Genomic DNA, 23,402 nt, shown 5'->3' on the forward strand with positions numbered 1-23,402 from the left:
CTGTGACCTCACACTTAGTTGCCAAGTACAGTCTCTCTTCTTGCTGGCCCCTAACCTATGACCTTTGACCCCACCTGAGTGAAAAGAAAGGATGCAATGTGTACGGTAGCCCAGTTGGTAGGCATTGATATATGTATTGATATAATATATATTATATCATATATGATGTAATAGCATGTATAAATAAAGTCGAACAAGCTTGTGTGTCAGCGTGTCTGTGATCTTTTAAAAAACAGTTTTTTTAGGTATTTATTTTTTCCCTCGGGGAATATTCGTTGGGGTCCCTGCAGGTGGTTCCCATGGCCCCGTGCTGGGAGGTCCTGCGACTTGGGCGGGGTGGCCTCCCCGTCCAGGCCGCCCCGTCCAAGTGCAGGCAGTCTCTGGGCCCCTCAGGGCAGGGCATCTCGCCTTTCTGCCCGTGTGGGGGCTCAGGGGCTGGCTGTCCCCTGTTTCTCCCGTGCCATACCCTGCACATCAGTCTTAAAACTGCTGCTGGACCTGCCAGGCGGCACGTAGGGCCGGCCTCTGGGGTTCCTGTCACTGGCCGGCCTGGCTGTGTGGGCCAGTGGTCCCTGGTTCCCTGGGCGCCACACCTGCTGTTTGTGGTTGGGCTCTCTGGGTGGCTGGGGCCTTACTCTGGCTCCCACGCACTCTGGGAGTCAAACATACAGTACATACAAATACACATATATACTCACATACACACAATTATACATACATACATACACATATTCATTCATTAATACAGACAAACAAATATACCCACATACATACACAAATACAGTACATACATACACACTCACATTCACTGTACAAACATACATAAACACATACTGTACATATACATTCACGGTACAAACATACACATACTGTACATATACTTTCACTGTACAAACATACATATACACATACTGTACATATACATTCACTGTACAAACATACATATACACATACTGTACATATACATTCACTGTACAAACATACATATACACATACTGTACATATACTTTCACTGTACAAACATACATATACACATACATGTACATATACATTCACTGTACAAACATACATATACACATACATGTACATATACATTCACAGTACAAACATACATATACACATACTGTACATATACTTTCACTGTACAAACATACATATACACATACTGTACATATACATTCACTGTACAAACATACATATACACATACTGTACATATACATTCACTGTACAAACATACATATACACATACTGTACATATACTTTCACTGTACAAACATACATACACACATACTGTACATATACATTCACTGTACAAACATACATATACACATACATGTACATATACATTCACTGTACAAACATACATATACACATACTGTACATATACATTCACTGTACAAACATACATATACACATACTGTACATATACTTTCACTGTACAAACATACATACACACATACTGTACATATACATTCACTGTACAAACATACATATACACATACTGTACATATACATTCACTGTACAAACATACATATACACATACTGTACATATACATTCACTGTACAAACATACATATACACATACATGTACATATACATTCACTGTACAAACATACATATACACATACTGTACATATACATTCACTGTACAAACATACATATACACATACATGTACATATACATTCACAGTACAAACATACATATACACATACTGTACATATACTTTCACTGTACAAACATACATATACACATACTGTACATATACATTCACTGTACAAACATACATATACACATACTGTACATATACATTCACTGTACAAACATACATATACACATACTGTACATATACTTTCACTGTACAAACATACATACACACATACTGTACATATACATTCACTGTACAAACATACATATACACATACTGTACATATACATTCACTGTACAAACATACATATACACATACTGTACATATACTTTCACTGTACAAACATACAAACCCCGTTACCATTTGAGTTAGGAAATTGTGTTAGATGTAAATATAAACAGAATACAATGATTTGCAAATCCCTTTCAAGCCATATTCAGTTGAATATGCTACAAAGACAACATATTTGATGTTGAAATTCATAAACTTTTTTTTTTTGCAAATACTAATTAACTTTAGAATTTGATGCCAGCAATACGTGACAAAGAAGTTGGGAAAGGTGGCAATTAATACTGATAAAGTTGAGGAATGCTCATCAAACACTTATTTGGAACATCCCACAGGCTAATTGGGAACAGGTGGGTGCCATGACTGGGTATAAAAGCAGCTTCCCAAAAAATGATCAGTCTTTCACAAGAAAGGATGGGGCGAGGTACACCCCTTTGTCCACAACTGTGTGAGCAAATAGTCAAACAGTTTAAGAACAACCTTTCTCAAAGTGCAATTGCAAGAAATTGAGGGATTTCAACATCTACGCTCCATAATATCATCAAAAGGTTCAGAGAATCTGGAGAAATCACTCCACGTAAGCGGCATGGCCGGAAACCAACATTGAATGACCGTGACCTTTGATCCCTCACTCAATCAAAAAAACGACATCATTCTCTAAAGGATATCACCACATGGGCTCAGGAACACTTCAAAAAACCAGTGTCACTAAATACTGTTTGTCGCTACATCTGTAAGTGCAAGTTAAAGCTCTACTATGCGAAAGCCATTTATCAACAACTTCCAAAAACATCGCCGACTTCTCTGGGCCCGAGATCATCTAAGATGGACTGATGCAAAGTGGAAAAGTGTTCTGTGGTCTGACGAGTCCACATTTAAAATTGTTTTTGGAAATATTCGACATCGTGTCATCCGGACCAAAGGGGAATCGAACCATCCAGACTGTTATAGGCGCAAAGTGTAAAAGCCAGCATGTGTGATGGTATGGGGGTGTATTAGTGCCCAAGGCATGGGTAACTTACACATCTGTGAAGGCACCATTAATGCTGAAAGGTACATACAGGTTTTGGAGCCACATATGTTGTCATCTAAGCGCCATCTTTTTCGTGGAAGCCCCTCCTTATTTCAGCAAGACAATGCCAAGCCACATTCAGCACGTGTTACAACAGCGTGGTTTCGTAGTAAAAGAGTGCAGGTACTTTCCTGGCTCGCCTGCAGTCCAGACCTGTCTCCCATGGAAAATGTGTGGCGCATTATGAAGCGTAAAATAGGACAGCGGAGACCCCGGACTGTTGAAGGACTGAAGCTCTACATAAAACAAGAATGGTAAAGAATTCCACTTTCAAAGCTTCAACAATTAGTTTCCTCAGTTCCCAAACCTTTATTGAGTGTTGTTAAAAGAAAAGGTGATGTAGCGCAGTGGTGAACATGCCCTTTCCCAACTACTTTGGCACGTGTTGCAGCCATGAAATTCTAAGTTAATTAAAAAAAATTAAAGTTTATGAGTTTGAACATCAAATATGTTGTCTTTGTAGCATATTCAACTGAATATGGCTTGAAAAGGATTTGCAAATCATTGTATTCTGTTTATATTTACATCTAACACAATTTCCCAACTCATATGGAAATGGGGTTTGTACATAAACACATACTGTACATATACTAGAACATATACATACATACACTCATGCACAATAAAGTACTATCCATCCATCCATCTATCTATGCACATCATCACGTTTCATCAAACATATATTAACGTTGTTGCCCTAGGGTAAACTGGGTAACACATGGCACACTGACAAAGCTTAACCCATTATTACTATAACAATCTACAAGGTTAATACAGTTCACTTCTCTTTCTTCCCCTCCATTTTGTATCTCTAGTTATCATGACGTGTATGTATTGTTGCATTTGAACAACCGTATTGTTGATAATAGAGGTAATTATTGGTATTGTTCATTATCAATATTGATATTTCTATTGGTATTTGTGTTGCTCCATTTGTAGTGTAATATGTTCATCGTCATTTCTGTGTTATTATCTATTTCGCTAACTGCTTTTTTGCCATCACTTTTACTATCATGAATTTATACTTATCCTATTTGCTGATGTTGTTCTGTTGTCGTTGTTGTTTTAGTTGTAGTTGTTGTTGTTGTCTCTCTGTCTAATCCCCCTCTTCTCCCCACAATCCCCTCTCTGTCTTCCTTTTTTTCTCTTCCTATCCCCTCCTGCTCCGGCCCGGCTGCACCAAATAATAATATAAATGCATGTAATAAAGTGAAATACAAACAAGGCAACAATAGAAGTATCCCACACTTGTAAAGTAAATGTGTGGAGCAGATGTAGATGATGGACATCAAGTATATGATTTGCCTGAGAAGGTGCACAGGACAAATTAGAATAAATCCAAAAGTCTAAGAAGCCCGTCATCAATGACATACTGTACACCTAAACATGAGATGCCTACTGTGGTGGTGAGACCCAAAATAATCTATAACAACAACAAGATTACTAATCATACTGATAATGTGGCAATACTAATAACAATAATACTAATCAAGTAACATTATTATTGATTGTATTATGCAGAGAGGTCTACTAACCGCCTGTTTGGATTTAGAGATGTCGTCCATTTGAAGATGCAAGTCTTCAATCTCCACCTCCATGGACTTGCGGGCTTTAAGTGCAGCAGCACAGGTGAACTCAGACTCCTCCAGCTTGACAACAGAAAAGGAAAGTGAAAGGGAAAGTTGCTGACTGTGACATCTTACTAGGTGTGCATGCAGATCAGTACCTGGTTCTTGAGTTGGGCAGTCTCCCTCTTGCTGGGTGCATTGTTCTTCACGTGCTCCAACATCATCTGAGCATCAGCCAGCAGGGTCTTGGTCCTCTTCAGGTCTTTCCTCAGACGTTTCTCAGTCTCAATATCACCACTTCTCACCTGCAGATGGAAGCAAAGACTAAACTACTTTCTCAGTCTCAATATCACCACTTCTCACCTGCAGATGGAAGCAAAGACTAAACTACTTTCTCAGTCTTAATATCACCACTTCTCACCTGCAGATGGAAGCAAAGACTAAACTACTTTCTCAGTCTTAATATCACCACTTCTCACCTGCAGATGGAAGCAAAGACTAAACTACTTTCTCAGTCTTAATATCACCACTTCTCACCTGCAGATGGAAGCAAAGACTAAACTAGCATGAAGCTCCAAAGTTATGACTAGTTGTTCTGTTAACCTCCAGCTCCTAAACCAGCTGAGAGCATTTAGAACAGAGCCTGACCTTGTCCTGAGCTGACAGGAGCTTGGACTCCAGCTCTCTTTTCTCCTTCAGCACCTTCTGCTTCTCCTCGTATTCTTCCTCCAGCTGGACCTCCATTTGCTTCCACTGGAACAACCAGACAAACATCAGAGACAAATAACAAGTGTCCTTGTTTTAGTCCAGTAAACCTGAAGGTTTGTGTTGAATATGAACATTTACGTTGGGCTTCTTAACCCACAATAACCCAGATAATGACTCTGCTTCAACGACCAATAGAATAAAATAGAATAGAATAGAAAGTACTTTATTGATCCCTGGGGGGAAATTCAGCACCACGGTTCGCTCACAATAGACAATAATAAGAATAAATAATATATAACATATATTATATTTATAATATATCAATAGTATAAATATATTCTACATATATTCTACATTTAAGTGCAGTCAAGAAGGAAAATATGCATTATATGGGCCTCACTCAAGATGGGGTGTGGGGGAATACCACATAGCAAGTGGGGGATGGGGGTATACCACATAGCAAGTGGGGGGTGGGGGAATACCACATAGCAAGTGGGGGGTGGGGGTATACCACATAGCAAGTGGGGGGTGGGGGAATACCACATAGCAAGTGGGGGATGGGGGTATACCACATAGCAAGTGGGGGGTGGGGGTATACCACATAGCAAGTGGGGGATGGGGGTATAGCACATAGCAAGTGGGGGGTGAGGGTATACCACTTAGCAATTGGGGGTTGGGGGAATACCACATAGCAAGTGGGGGGTGGGGGAATACCACATAGCAAGTGGGGGATGGGGGTATACCACATAGCAAGTGGGGGGTGGGGGAATACCACATAGCAGGTGGGGGGTGGGGGTATAGCACATAGCAAGTGGGGGGTGAGGGTATACCACTTAGCAAGTGGGGGTTGGGGGAATACCACATAGCAAGTGGGGGGTTGGGGTATACAACAGAGCAAGTGGGGGTTGGGGGTATGCCACATAGCAAGTGGGGGTTGGGGGTATAGCACATAGCAAGTGGGGGGTGGGGGTATACCACATAGCAAGTAGGGGCTGGCGGTATAGCACATAGCAAGTGGGGGGTGGGGGTATAGTACATAGCAAGTGGGGGGTGAGGGTATACCACATAGCAAGTGGGGGGTGGGAGTATAGCACATAGCAAGTGGCGTGTGGGGGTATACCACATATCAAGTGGGGGGTAGGGGTGTACCACATAGCAAGTGGGGGATGGGGGTATACCACATAGCAAGTGGGGGGTGGGGGTATACCACATAGCAAGTGGGGGATGGGGGTATACCACATAGCAAGTGGGGGGTGGGGGAATACCACATAGCAAGTGGGGGGTGGGGGTATACCACATAGCAAGTGGGGGGTGGGGGAATACCACATAGCAAGTGGGGGATGGGGGTATACCACATAGCAAGTGGGGGGTGGGGGTATACCACATAGCAAGTGGGGGATGGGGGTATAGCACATAGCAAGTGGGGGGTGAGGGTATACCACTTAGCAATTGGGGGTTGGGGGAATACCACATAGCAAGTGGGGGGTGGGGGAATACCACATAGCAAGTGGGGGATGGGGGTATACCACATAGCAAGTGGGGGGTGGGGGAATACCACATAGCAAGTGGGGGGTGGGGGTATAGCACATAGCAAGTGGGGGGTGAGGGTATACCACTTAGCAAGTGGGGGATGGGGGAATACCACATAGCAAGTGGGGGGTGGGGGAATACCACATAGCAAGTGGGGGATGGGGGTGTACCACATAGCAAGTGGGGGGTGGGGGTATACCACATAGCAAGTGGGGGATGGGGGTATACCACATAGCAAGTGGGGGGTGGGGGTATACCACATAGCAAGTGGGGGTTGGGGGTATAGCACATAGCAAGTGGGGGGTGGGGGAATACCACATAGCAAGTGGGGGGTGGGGGAATACCACATAGCAAGTGGGGGATGGGGGTATACCACATAGCAAGTGGGGGGTGGGGGAATACCACATAGCAAGTGGGGGATGGGGGTATAGCACATAGCAAGTGGGGGGTGGGGGAATACCACATAGCAAGTGGGGGGTGGGGGTATAGCACATAGCAAGTGGGGGTGAGGGTATACCACTTAGCAAGTGGGGGTTGGGGGAATACCACATAGCAAGTGGGGGGTTGGGGTATATAACAGAGCAAGTGGGGGGTGGGGGTATGCCACATAGCAAGTGGGGGGTGGGGGTATACCACATAGCAAGTGGGGGGTGGGGGTATAGCACATAGCAAGTGGGGGGTGAGGGTATACCACTTAGCAAGTGGGGGTTGGGGGAATACCACATAGCAAGTGGGGGGTTGGGGTATACAACAGAGCAAGTGGGGGTTGGGGGTATGCCACATAGCAAGTGGGGGTTGGGGGTATAGCACATAGCAAGTGGGGGGTGGGGGTATACCACATAGCAAGTAGGGGCTGGCGGTATAGCACATAGCAAGTGGGGGGTGGGGGTATAGTACATAGCAAGTGGGGGGTGAGGGTATACCACATAGCAAGTGGGGGGTGGGAGTATAGCACATAGCAAGTGGCGTGTGGGGGTATACCACATATCAAGTGGGGGGTAGGGGTGTACCACATAGCAAGTGGGGGGTGAGGGTATACCACATAGCAAGTGGGGGGTGAGGGTATACCACATCGCAAGTGGGGGTTGGGGGAATACCACATAGCAAGTGGGGGGTGGGGGTATACCACTTAGCAATTGGGGGTTGGGGGAATACCACATAGCAAGTGGGGGGTGGGGGAATACCACATAGCAAGTGGGGGATGGGGGTATACCACATAGCAAGTGGGGGGTGGGGGAATACCACATAGCAATTGGGGGGTGGGGGTATAGCACATAGCAAGTGGGGGGTGAGGGTATACCACTTAGCAAGTGGGGGATGGGGGAATACCACATAGCAAGTGGGGGGTGGGGGAATACCACATAGCAAGTGGGGGATGGGGGTATACCACATAGCAAGTGGGGGGTGGGGGTATACCACATAGCAAGTGGGGGATGGGGGTATACCACATAGCAAGTGGGGGGTGGGGGTATACCACATAGCAAGTGGGGGTTGGGGGTATAGCACATAGCAAGTGGGGGGTGGGGGAATACCACATAGCAAGTGGGGGGTGGGGGAATACCACATAGCAAGTAGGGGATGGGGGTATACCACATAGCAAGTGGGGGGTGGGGGTATACCACATATCAAGTGGGGGATGGGGGTATAGCACATAGCAAGTGGGGGGTGGGGGAATACCACATAGCAAGTGGGGGGTGGGGGTATAGCACATAGCAAGTGGGGGTGAGGGTATACCACATAGCAAGTGGGGGGTGGGATTATACCACATAGCAAGTGGGTTGTGGGGTTATAGCACATAGCAAGTGGGGGGTGAGGGTATACCACATAGCAAGTGGGGGGTGGGAGTATAGCACATAGCAAGTGGCGTGTGGGGGTATACCACATATCAAGTGGGGGGTAGGGGTGTACCACATAGCAAGTGGGGGGTGAGGGTATACCACATAGCAAGTGGGGGGTGAGGGTATACCACATCGCAAGTGGGGGTTGGGGGAATAGCACATAGCAAGTGGGGGGTGAGGGTATACCACATAGCAAGTGGGGGGTGGGAGTATAGCACATAGCAAGTGGCGTGTGGGGGTATACCACATATCAAGTGGGGGGTAGGAGTGTACCACATAGCAAGTGGGGGGTGAGGGTATACCACATAGCAAGTGGGGGGTGAGGGTATACCACATCGCAAGTGGGGGTTGGGGGAATACCACATAGCAAGTGGGGGGTGGGGGAATACAACAGAGCAAGTGGGGGGTGGGGATATAGCACATAGCAAGTGGGGGCATGGGGGTATACAACATAGCAAGTGGGGGTTGGGGGAATACCACATAGCAAGTGGGGGGTTGGGGTATACAACAGAGCAAGTGGGGGGTGGGGGTATAGCACATAGCAAGTGGGGGCATGGGGAATAGCACATAGCAAGTGGCGGGTGGGGGTATAGCACATAGCAAGTGGGGGCATGGGGCATAGCACATAGCAAGTGGGGGGTGGGGGTATAGTACATAGCAAGTGGGGGCTGGGGGCATAGCACATAGCAAGTGAGGGGTGGGGGTATAGCACATAGCAAGTGGGGGGGTGGGGGTATAGCACATAGCAAGTGGGGGGCTGGGGGCATAGCACATAGCAAGTGGGGGCTGGCGGTATAGCACATAGCAAGTGGGGGGTTGGGGTATAGCACATAGCAAGTGGGGGGTGGGGGTATAGCACATAGCAAGTGGGGGTATAGCACATAGCAAGTGGGGGGTGGGGGTATAGCACATAGCAAGTGGGGGCTGGCGGTATAGCACATAGCAAGTGGGGGGTGGGGGTATAGCACATAGCAAGTGGGGGGTGGGGGTATAGCACATAGCAAGTGGGGGCTGGCGGTATAGCACATAGCAAGTGGGGGGTGGGGGTATAGCACATAGCAAGTGGGGGGTGGGGGTATAGCACATAGCAAGTGGGGGGTGGGGGTATAGCACATAGCAAGTGGGGGGTGGGGGTATAGCACATAGCAAGTGGGGGGTGGGGGTATAGCACATAGCAAGTGGGGGGTGGGGGTATAGCACATAGCAAGTGGGGGGTGGGGGTATAGCACAGAGCAAGTGGGGGCTGGCGGTATAGCACATAGCAAGTGGGGGGTTGGGGTATAGCACATAGCAAGTGGGGGGTGGGGGAATAGCACATAGCAAGTGGGGGGTGGGGGTATAGCACATAGCAAGTGGGGGGTGGGGGTATAGCACATAGCAAGTGGGGGGTGGGGGTATAGTACATAGCAAGTGGGGGTATAGCACATAGCAAGTGGGGGGTGGGGGTATAGCACATAGCAAGTGGGGGGTGAGGGTATACCACATCGCAAGTGGGGGTTGGGGGAATACCACATAGCAAGTGGGGGGTGGGGGAATACAACAGAGCAAGTGGGGGGTGGGGGTATAGCACATAGCAAGTGGGGGCATGGGGGTATACAACATAGCAAGTGGGGGCATGGGGGTATACAACATAGCAAGTGGGGGTTGGGGGAATACCACATAGCAAGTGGGGGGTTGGGGTATACAACAGAGCAAGTGGGGGTTGGGGGAATACCACATAGCAAGTGGGGGGTTGGGGTATACAACAGAGCAAGTGGGGGGTGGGGGTATAGCACATAGCAAGTGGGGGCATGGGGAATAGCACATAGCAAGTGGCGGGTGGGGGTATAGCACATAGCAAGTGGGGGCATGGGGCATAGCACATAGCAAGTGGGGGGTGGGGGTATAGTACATAGCAAGTGGGGGCTGGGGGCATAGCACATAGCAAGTGAGGGGTGGGGGTATAGCACATAGCAAGTGGGGTGGGGGTATAGCACATAGCAAGTGGGGGGGTGGGGGTATAGCACATAGCAAGTGGGGGCTGGGGGCATAGCACATAGCAAGTGGGGGGTGGGGGTATAGCACATAGCAAGTGGGGGCTGGCGGTATAGCACATAACAAGTGGGGGTATAGCACATAGCAAGTGGGGGCTGGCGGTATAGCACATAGCAAGTGGGGGTATTGCACATAGCAAGTGGGGGGTGGGGGTATAGCACATAGCAAGTGGGGGCTGGCGGTATAGCACATAGCAAGTGGGGGGTGGGGGTATAGCACATAGCAAGTGGGGGCTGGCGGTATAGCACATAGCAAGTGTGGGGTGGGGGTATAGCACATAGCAAGTGGGGGGAGGGGGTATAGCACATAGCAAGTGGGGGCTGGCGGTATAGCACATAGCAAGTGGGGGCTGGCGGTATAGCACATAGCAAGTGGGGGGTGGGGGTATAGCACATAGCAAGTGGGGGCTGGCGGTATAGCACATAGCAAGTGGGGGGTGGGGGTATAGCACATAGCAAGTGGGGGGTGGGGGTATAGTACATAGCAAGTGGGGGGTGGGGGTATAGCACATAGCAAGTGGGGGCTGGCGGTATAGCACATAGCAAGTGGGGGGTGGGGGTATAGCACATAGCAAGTGGGGGCTGGCGGTATAGCACATAGCAAGTGGGGGGTGGGGGAATAGCACATAGCAAGTGGGGGGTGGGGGTATAGCACATAGCAAGTGGGGGGAGGGGGTATAGCACATAGCAAGTGGGGGCTGGCGGTATAGCACATAGCAAGTGGGGGGTGGGGGGATAGCACATAGCAAGTGGGGGGTGGGGGTATAGCACATAGCAAGTGGGGGCTGGCGGTATAGCACATAGCAAGTGGGGGGTTGGGGTATAGCACATAGCAAGTGGGGGGTGGGGGAATAGTACATAGCAAGTGGGGGCTGGCGGTATAGCACATAGCAAGTGGGGGGTGGGGGTATAGCACATAGCAAGTGGGGGGTGGGGGTATAGTACATAGCAAGTGGGGGGTGGGGGTATAGCACATAGCAAGTGGGGGCTGGCGGTATAGCACATAGCAAGTGGGGGGTGGGGGTATAGCACAGAGCAAGTGGGGGCTGGCGGTATAGCACATAGCAAGTGGGGGGTTGGAGTATAGCACATAGCAAGTGGGGGGTGGGGGAATAGTACATAGCAAGTGGGGGGTGGGGGTATAGCACATAGCAAGTGGGGGTGGGGGTATAGCACATAGCAAGTGGGGGGTGGGGGTATAGTACATAGCAAGTGGGGGGTGGGGGTATAGCACATAGCAAGTGGGGGGTGGGGGTATAGCACATAGCAAGTGGGGGGTGAGGGTATACCACATCGCAAGTGGGGGTTGGGGGAATACCACATAGCAAGTGGGGGGTGGGGGAATACAACAGAGCAAGTGGGGGGTGGGGGTATAGCACATAGCAAGTGGGGGCATGGGGGTATACAACATAGCAAGTGGGGGTTGGGGGAATACCACATAGCAAGTGGGGGGTTGGGGTATACAACAGAGCAAGTGGGGGGTGGGGGTATAGCACATAGCAAGTGGGGGCATGGGGAATAGCACATAGCAAGTGGCGGGTGGGGGTATAGCACATAGCAAGTGGGGGCATGGGGCATAGCACATAGCAAGTGGGGGGTGGGGGTATAGTACATAGCAAGTGGGGGCTGGGGGCATAGCACATAGCAAGTGAGGGGTGGGGGTATAGCACATAGCAAGTGGGGGGGTGGGGGTATAGCACATAGCAAGTGGGGGCTGGGGGCATAGCACATAGCAAGTGGGGGGTGGGGGTATAGCACATAGCAAGTGGGGACTGGCGGTATAGCACATAACAAGTGGGGGTATAGCACATAGCAAGTGGGGGCTGGCGGTATAGCACATAGCAAGTGGGGGTATTGCACATAGCAAGTGGGGGGTGGGGGTATAGCACATAGCAAGTGGGGGCTGGCGGTATAGCACATAGCAAGTGGGGGGTGGGGGTATAGCACATAGCAAGTGGGGGCTGGCGGTATAGCACATAGCAAGTGGGGGGTGGGGGTATAGCACATAGCAAGTGGGGGGAGGGGGTATAGCACATAGCAAGTGGGGGCTGGCGGTATAGCACATAGCAAGTGGGGGCTGGCGGTATAGCACATAGCAAGTGGGGGGTGGGGGTATAGCACATAGCAAGTGGGGGGTGGGGGTATAGTACATAGCAAGTGGGGGGTGGGGGTATAGCACATAGCAAGTGGGGGCTGGCGGTATAGCACATAGCAAGTGGGGGGTGGGGGTATAGCACATAGCAAGTGGGGGCTGGCGGTATAGCACATAGCAAGTGGGGGGTGGGGGTATAGCACATAGCAAGTGGGGGGTGGGGGTATAGCACATAGCAAGTGGGGGGAGGGGGTATAGCACATAGCAAGTGGGGGCTGGCGGTATAGCACATAGCAAGTGGGGGGTGGGGGTATAGCACATAGCAAGTGGGGGGTGGGGGTATAGCACATAGCAAGTGGGGGCTGGCGGTATAGCACATAGCAAGTGGGGGGTTGGGGTATAGCACATAGCAAGTGGGGAGTGGGGGAATAGTACATAGCAAGTGGGGGGTGGGGGTATAGCACATAGCAAGTGGGGGGTGGGGGTATAGCACATAGCAAGTGGGGGGTGGGGGTATAGTACATAGCAAGTGGGGGGTGGGGGTATAGCACATAGCAAGTGGGGGGTGGGGGTATAGCACATAGCAAGTGGAACTAGAAGACATCTAAAATGTTATGTTTAGTGTATACAAAGAATGAAGTAAGAGATGTGTGATGCTACATGATGTATGTTTTAAGTAAAATGAAGTGCTTTACCAGTTGTGACAAAAAGGTGTCACACAGCAATGGTGAGGCTAAAAGAGCGATGTGAGGCGTACACTATAGTATGTCACTGATATTTCCTTCTTTACAAGGACTTCAATGGAGAAATACTCAACACAAAAAGAAACACAACACTTGTTTTTGCTCCCATTTTTCATTCGCTCCACACAATTATCTGAAACTATTGTTATGCCCACAAAATACTAACCATTTCTCTCAACTATTAGCTGTGTTTATCAAATTTGTGTTAGTGAGCATTTCTCTCTTGCAGTGACTCAGAAAAGTAGTCAGTATTTGGTGTGACGTGCTTTGAGGACTTGGAGAAGGCATTGGACTGTGTCCCTCGGGGAGTGCTCCGAGAGTATGGGGTACTGGACTGTCTGATTGTGGCGGTCCACTCCCTGTATGATCAGTGTCAGAACTTGGTCCGCATTGCCGGCAGTAAGTCGGCCACGTTTCCAGTGAGGGTTGGACTCCGCCAAGGCCACCCTTTGTCACCCATTCTGTTCAGAACTTTTATGGACAGAATTTCTAGGCGCAGTCAAGGCGTTGAGGGGATCTGGTTTGGTGGCTGCAGGATTAGGTCTCTGCTTTTTGCAGATGATGTGGTCCTGATGGCTTCATCTGGTCTAGATCTTCAGCTCTCACTGGATCGATTCGCAGCTGAGTGTGAAGCGACTGGGATGAGAATCAACACCTCCAAGTCCGAGTCCATGGTTCTCGCCCGAAAAAGGGTGGAGTGCCACCTCCGGGTTGGGGAGGAGACCCTGCCCCAAGTGGAGGAGTTCAAGTACCTAGGAGTCTTGTTCACGAGTGAGGGAAGAGTGGATGGTGAGATCGACAGGCGGATTGGTGCGGCGTCTTCAGTAATGCGGACGTTGTATCGATCCGTTGTGGTGAAGAAGGAGCTGAGCCGGAAGGCAAAGCTCTCAATTTACCGGTCCATCTACGTTCCCATCCTCACCTATGTTCATGAGGTTTGGGTTATGACCGAAAGGACAAGATCCCGGGTACAAGCGGCCCAAATGAGTTTCCTCCGCCGGGTGGCGGGTCTCTCCCTTAGAGATAGGGTGAGAAGCTCTGTCATCCGGGAGGAACTCAAAGTAAAGCCGCTGCTCCTCCACATGGAGAGGATCCAGATGAGGTGGTTTGGGCATCTGGTCAGGATGCCACCCGAACGCCTCCCCAGGGAGGTGTTTAGGGCATGTCCGCCTGGTAGGAGGCCACGGGGAAGACCCAGGACACGTTGGGAAGACTATGTCTCCCGGCTGGCCTGGGAACGCCTCAGGATCCCCCGGGAAGAGCTAGACCAAGTGGCTGGGGAGAGGAGAGTCTGGGCTTCCCTGCTTAGGCTGTTACCCCCGCGAGCCGACCTCGGATAAGCGGAAGAAGATGGATGGATGGACAAGTTGTCTCTCTTAATGCAACACATGTTTGAGTTGATGAGTGAAAACAGTTCTTGAATGAAGGTAGGAAATAGGAGGGAATACGCCCAATGCAGAGCATCTCAAACATGCTCTCTGTTGGGTGAGGATGAAGAACACAACACTGGGCAGAATCAAAGTATCATCAGGGACATCTTTCATTGTCATCTTCTACACACATGGATGTTGATCATCAACAGGGGGACTTCTCAGCTGTTTGCTTCCACAGTCTCGCTCAAAAGTTTCTAGGTCAAGATGGTGTGGTGCACCCATGTGTTTGGAGGTGAAGATGGTGTGGTGCACCCATGTGTTTGTAGGTGAAGATGGTGTGGTGCACCCATGTGTTTGTAGGTGAAGATGGTGTGGTGCACCCATGTGACCGCTCACCACATCATGGTGAACTATTTGACTGGCTTCATTCATTCTGGCTGCTGTCACAAAGGGAGATGCTAACAGTAGCATGTGTTCATTACCAGCTTTGCCAGTCCACCAATCAGATACCCTATTTTCCCGACCATAGGGCGCACCGGATCAAAAGTTGCACTGCCCATGAGCGGGTATATCCAGGTCTATTTTCACATAAAATGCGCACTAAAGGAGTCATATCATCATTACAGATGTCCAATAATGGCTTTTTTCCGATATCCGATATTGTCCAACACGTAATTACCGATTCCGATATCAACCTATACCGATATATACAAAAAATGGGGAATCGGTACTTTTCAGAGTATAGTAGCGTTTTTGATTCATTAGTACTGCGATACTATACGAGCAGCTATACTATACTAGTAGCAATACTATACTATACTAGTAGCGATACTATACTAGTAGCAATACTATACTATACTAGTAGCGATACTATCCTAGTAGCAATACTATACTAGTAGCGATACTATACTATAGTAGTAGCGATACTATACTAGTAGCAATACTATACTATACTAGTAGCGATACTATACTAGTAACGATACTATACTAGTAACGATACTATACCTTACAACCCGATTCAAGACTTAGAGTGATTAGAACAGAGCTGAGCCCAACATATTGTATTAGCAACTACAGTTGGATGTTTAAGGTGTCAAAGACATAGTGGTGAGTCCACATAGAAATGCTGAGTGCATGTGAATAATAATGTAATAATGCATCCAACACATGTGAATAATAATGTAATAATGCATCCAACACATGTGAATAATAATGTAATAATGCATCCAACACATGTGAATAATAATGTAATAATGCATCCAACACATGTGAATAATAATGTAATAATGCATCTAACACATGTGAATAATAATGTAATAATGCATCCAACACGTGAATAATAATGTAATAATGCATCCAACACATGTGAATAATAATGTAATAATGCATCTAACACATGTGAATAATAATGTAATAATGCATCCAACACGTGAATAATAATGTAATAATGCATCCAACACATGTGAATAATAATGTAATAATGCATCCAACACATGTGAATAATAATGTAATAATGCATCCAACACATGTGAATAATAATGTAATAATGCATCCAACACATGTGAATAATAATGTAATAATGCATCCAACACATGTGAATAATAATGTAATAATGCATCCAACACATGTGAATAATAATGTAATAATGCATCCAACACATGTGAATAATAATGTAATAATGCATCTAACACATGTGAATAATAATGTAATAATGCATCCAACACGTGAATAATAATGTAATAATGCATCCAACACATGTGAATAATAATGTAATAATGCATCTAACACATGTGAATAATAATGTAATAATGCATCCAACACGTGAATAATAATGTAATAATGCATCCAACACATGTGAATAATAATGTAATAATGCATCCAACACATGTGAATAATAATGTAATAATGCATCCAACACATGTGAATAATAATGTAATAATGCATCCAACACATGTGAATAATAATGTAATAATGCATCCAACACATGTGAATAATAATGTAATAATGCATCCAACACATGTGAATAATAATGTAATAATGCATCCAACACATGTGAATAATAATGTAATAATGCATCCAACACATGTGAATAATAATGTAATAATGCATCCAACACATGTGAATAATAATGTAATAATGCATCCAACACATGTGAATAATAATGTAATAATGCATCCAACACATGTGAATAATAATGTAATAATGCATCCAACACATCTGCAAGTTCTCTTTCAGCTAATGGACAGAATGTGATGTGGAAAAGGGTGCAGGTATACAATATATGTGGTATACAGTATATGTGGTATACAATATATGTGGTATACAATATATGTGGTATACAATATATGTGGTATACAGTATATGTGGTATACAGTATATGTGGTATACAATATATGTGGTATACAATATATGTGGTATACAGTATATGTGGTATACAATATATGTGGTATACAGTATATGTGGTATACAGTATATGTGGTATACAATATATGTGGTATACAATATATGTGGTATACAGTATATGTGGTATACAGTATATGTGGTATACAATATATGTGGTATACAATATATGTGGTATACAGTATATGTGGTATACAGTATATGTGGTATACAGTATTTGTGGTATACAGTAAGTCTGCCAGCAGGATGTGGACTCAGACATAAAGTACTAGCATGGAAAACATCCTGTAACTGTAAAGAGGACTTTATAGCTGAAGAGAAATGGCTGCTCTAATTGGAAAAGCCATTTAAGTTGGACCAGGTGAGATGCAGAGTGTGTATCTCTTTAAGTTGGACCAGGTGAGATGCAGAGTGTGCTTAGTAAGCGTCTCACCTTCTTGCTGTACGACTGTCTTATTTCATCAAGTTCATCATCTTTGGCCTCCATGTCTTTAGAATGTGTTTGACGCAGACGTTCCATCTCCATCTCCAGACGTAACTTAGCCTACAAAACAGATGACATTAGAAACTATTTTCATTTTGCACTTCTTCTTTTTCTATGTGCTTTTCTTTAAAAGCTAAGCAATGTTGCAAAAAAGCCGGGGACTCGAACTCTCATGTGCTGTGACTCCTTTTACTTCTGTTGCATTCTACTTTTTTACTTCTGTTGCATTCTACTTTTTTACTTCTGTTGCATTCTACTTTTTTACTTATGTTGCATTCTACTGTTTTTCTTATGTTGCATTCTACTTTTTTACTTATGTTGCATTCTACTTTTTTACTTATGTTGCATTCTACTTTTTTTTACTTATGTTGCATTCTACTTTTTTACTTATGTTGTATTCTACTTTTTTACTTATGTTGCATTCTACTTTTTTACTTATGTTGCATTCTACTTTTTTACTTATGTTGCATTCTACTGTTTTTCTTATGTTGCATTCTACTTTTTTACTTATGTTGCATTCTACTTTTTTACTTATGTTGCATTCTACTTTTTTTTACTTATGTTGCATTCTACTTTTTTACTTATGTTGCATTCTACTTTTTTACTTATGTTGCATTCTACTTTTTTACTTATGTTGCATTCTACTTTTTTACTTATGTTGCATTCTACTTTTTTACTTATGTTGCATTCTACTTTTTTACTTATGTTGAATTCTACTTTTTTACTTATGTTGCATTCTACTTTTTTACTTATGTCGCATTCTACTTTTTTACTTATATCGCATTCTACTTTTTTTACTTATATCGCATTCTACTTTTTTACTTATATCGCATTCTACTTTTTTACTTATATCACATTCTACTTTTTTACTTATATCGCATTCTACTTTTTTACTTATATCGCATTCTACTTTTTTAGTCATGTTGCATTCTACTTTTTTGTTATGTTGCATTCTACTTTTTTTCAGTTATGTTGCATTATACTTTTTTAGTTACGTTGAATTTTACTTTTTTACTTATGTTGCATTCTACTTTTTTACTTATGTTGCATTCTACTTTTTTACTTAAGTTGCATTCTACTTTTTTACTTAAGTTGCATTCTACTTTTTTGTTATGTTGCATTCTACTTTTTTACTTATTTTGCATTCTACTTTTTTTAGTTATGTTGCATTCCACTTTTTTAGTTATGTTGCATTCTACTTTTTTAGTTATGTTGAATTTTACTTTTTCAGTTATGTTGCATTCTACTTTTTGAGTCATGTTGCATTCTACTTTTTTGTTATGTTGCATTCTACTTTTTTGTTATGTGGCATTCTACTTTTTTAGTTATGTTGAATTTTACTTTTTTAGTTATGTTGCATTCTACTTTTTTATTAATGTTGAATTCTACTTTTTTAGTTATGTTGCATTCTACTTTTTTAGTTATGTTGAATTTTACTTTTTCAGTCATGTTGCATTCTACTTTTTTGTTAATGTTGAATTCTACTTTTTTTGTTATGTTGCATTCTACTTTTTTAGTTATGTTGCATTCTACTTTTTTATTAATGTTGAATTCTACTTTTTTAGTTATGTTGCATTCTACTTTTTTAGTTATGTTGCATTCTACTTTTTTAATAATGTTGAATTCTACTTTTTTAGTTATGTTGCATTCTACTTGTTTATTAATGTTGAATTCTACTTTTTTAGTTATGTTGCATTCTACTTTTTTATTAATGTTGAATTCTACTTTTTTAGTTATAAATAAATGATAAATGGGTTGTACTTGTATAGCACTTTTCTACCTTGAAGGTACACAAAGCGCTTTGACACTACTTCCACATTCACACACACATTCACACACTGATGGAGGGAGCTGCCATGCAAGGCGCCCACCAGCACCCATCAGGAGCAAGGGTGAAGTGTCTTGCTCAAGGACACAACAGACGTGACGAGGTTGGTAGTAGGTGGGGATTGAACCAGGGACCCTTGGGTTGCGCACGGCCACTCTCCCACTGCGCCACGCCGCCCCAGGTTATGTTGCATTCTACTCTCCCTGTCAGATAAATACATGCCACTACTCGATATAAACAATACATACCACTACTCGATATAAACAATACATACCACTACTCGATATAAACAATACATACCACTACTCGATATAAACAATACATACCACTACTCGATACAAACAATACATACCACTACTCGATATAAACAATACATACCACTATTCGATATAAACAATACATACCACTACTCGATATAAACAATACATACCACTACTCGATATAAACAATACATACCACTACTCGATATAAACAATACATACCACTACTCGATATAAACAATACATACCACTACTCGATATAAACAATACATACCACTACTCGATATAAACAATACATACCACTACTCGATATAAACAATACATACCACTACTCGATATAAACAATACATACCACTACTCGATATAAACAATACATGCCACTACTCGATACAAACAATACATGCCACTACTCGATACAAACAATACATACCACTACTCGATACAAACAATACATACCACTACTCGATACAAACAATACATACCACTACTCGATATAAACAATACATGCCACTACTCGATATAAACAATACATGCCACTACTCGATATAAACAATACATACCACTACTCGATATAAACAATACATACCACTACTCGATATAAACAATACATACCACTACTCGATATAAACAATACATGCCACTACTCGATATAAACAATACATGCCACTACTCGATATAAACAATACATGCCACTACTCGATATAAACAATACATACCACTACTCGATATAAACAATACATACCACTACTCGATATAAACAATACATACCACTACTCGATATAAACAATACATACCACTACTCGATATAAACAATACATACCACTACTCGATATAAACAATACATGCCACTACTCGATATGAACAATACATACCACTACTCGATATAAACAATACATACCACTACTCGATATAAACAATACATACCACTACTCGATATGAACAATACATACCACTACTCGATATAAACAATACATACCACTACTCGATATAAACAATACATACGACTACTCGATATAAACAATACATACCACTACTCGATATAAACAATACATACCACTACTCGATATAAACAATACATACCACTACTCGATATAAACAATACATACCACTACTCGATATAAACAATACATACCACTACTCGATATAAACAATACATACCACTACTCGATATAAACAATACATACCACTACTCGATATAAACAATACATACCACTACTCGATATAAACAATACATACCACTACTCGATGTAAACAATACATACCACTACTCGATATAAACAATACATACCACTACTCGATATAAACACACTGCGCAACTATTCATTTCTATTTGAAAAACTTCAAATATTCTGTTGGAGCTATGCAATCATTTTGTGTTCTTTACTTTAGTCTTTAGTGGATTTATTTGGCAAATACATGTATACACTTATTTAATAATAACATCTTAACATGTGACAACCAAACAATTAAACAAGGTGACTCGCTAAAGAATGTGAGTGTTATCTTACACTGAGTCACACATGAAGGGTGGTACTAAAACAACTCTCTCCTTTGAGTCACACATGAAGAGTGGTACTAAAACAACTCTCTCCTTTGAGTCACACATGAAGAGTGGTACTAAAACAACTCTCTCCTTTGAGTCACACATGAAGAGTGGTACTAAAACAACTCTCTCCTTTGAGTCACACATGAAGAGTGGTACTAAAACAACTCTCTCCTTTGAGTCACACATGAAGAGTGGTACTAAAACAACTCTCTCCTTTGAGTCACACATGAAGAGTGGTACTAAAACAACTCTCTCCTTTGAGTCACACATGAAGGGTGGTACTAAAACAACTCTCTCCTTTGAGTCACACATGAAGAGTGGTACTAAAACAACTCTCTCCTTTGAGTCACACATGAAGAGTGGTACTAAAACAACTCTCTCCTTTGAGTCACACATGAAGAGTGGTACTAAAACAACTCTCTCCTTTGAGTCACACATGAAGAGTGGTACTAAAACAACTCTCTCCTTTGAGTCACACATGAAGGGTGGTACTAAAACAACTCTCTCCTTTGAGTCACACATGAAGAGTGTTACTAAAACAATTCTCTCCTTTGGGTCACACATGAAGAGTGTTACTAAAACAACTCTCTCCTTTGAGTCACACATGAAGAGTGTTACAAAAACAGACTAATATCACTATAATTTGTTCCATTTTGTCCACCAGTGACGCTGAGATCATTATTCATGCGTTCGTTACGACTGGTCTCCATTAATGTGACCTATTATTTTCATGTCTCCCTATGTCTAGCATTAAAATATTACATTTGCTACAAACTGGCTACTAGAGTTTTGACAAAAACAAGAAAGTTTGATCTTATTACGCTTAAACTGAATATATATATATATATATATATATATATATATATATATATATATATATATATATATATATATATAGATATATATACATATAAAGGTATATACAGTATATATATCTATATATATATAGATATATATACATATAAAGGTATATACAGTATATATACATATATATACCTACATATATATATAGATATAATATATATAGGTGTATATATATATATAGATATAATATATATAGGTGTATATATATAGATATAATACATACAGATGTATATATATATAGATATAATATATATATGTGTATATATATATATACCTATATATATATATATATATATATATATACATATATATAATATATATAGGTGTATATATATATATATATATAGATATAATATATATATATATATATATAGATATAATATTTAGGTGTATATATATAGATATAATATATATAGGTGTATATATATATATAGATATAATATATATAGGAGTATATATATAAATATAATATATATAGGTGTATATATATATATAGATATAATATATATAGGTGTATATATATATATATATATATATATATATGAGATAATATATATAGGTGTATATATATAGATATAATACATATAGGGCTTAACGGTGGCAGAGGGGTTAGTGCGTCTGCCTCACAATACGAAGGTCCTGCAGTCCTGGGTTCAAATCCAGGCTCGGGATCTTTCTGTGTGGCGTTTGCATGTTCTCCCCGTGAATGCATGGGTTCCCTCCGGGTACTCCGGCTTCCTCCCACCTCCAAAGACATGCACCTGGGGATAGGTTGATTGGCAACACTAAAATTGGCCCTAGTGTGTGAATGTTGTCTGTCTATCTGTGTTGGCCCTGTGATGAGGTGGCGACTTGTCCAGGGTGTACCCCGCCTTCCGCCCGATTGTAGCTGAGATAGGCGCCAGCGCCCCCCGCGACCCCGAAAGGGAATAAGCGGTAGAAAATGGATGGATGGATAATACATATAGATGTATATATATATAGATATAATATATATAGGTGTATATATATATATACCTATATATATATACATATATATATATATATATATATATATATATATATATATATATATATATATATATATATATATATAGGTGTATATATAGATATCAATCAATCAATC

At 43.0% G+C, this 23,402-nt stretch overlaps 1 protein-coding gene across 1 annotated transcript in view; it reads right to left on the reverse strand.

The window, feature by feature from the left end:
- Positions 1-4,478: 4,478 nt before the first annotated feature.
- The window catches only part of LOC133537407 (unconventional myosin-XVIIIa-like), a 39,321-nt gene continuing 20,397 nt past the window's right edge, over positions 4,479-23,402 (reverse strand). Inside the window, exons 4-7 of the mRNA XM_061878412.1 lie at positions 17,728-17,838; positions 5,226-5,330; positions 4,736-4,882; positions 4,479-4,658 (exon numbers count right to left, since the gene is read on the reverse strand). Of these exons, the coding sequence (XP_061734396.1) occupies positions 4,494-4,658; positions 4,736-4,882; positions 5,226-5,330; positions 17,728-17,838 (528 nt within the window). The 3' untranslated portion in view covers positions 4,479-4,493. The remainder of the gene's footprint in view (positions 4,659-4,735; positions 4,883-5,225; positions 5,331-17,727; positions 17,839-23,402) is intronic.

Source organism: Nerophis ophidion, linkage group LG18 (genome assembly GCF_033978795.1).
Source record: "Nerophis ophidion isolate RoL-2023_Sa linkage group LG18, RoL_Noph_v1.0, whole genome shotgun sequence".
In the NCBI taxonomy this organism is placed as follows: Eukaryota; Metazoa; Chordata; class Actinopteri; order Syngnathiformes; family Syngnathidae; genus Nerophis; species Nerophis ophidion.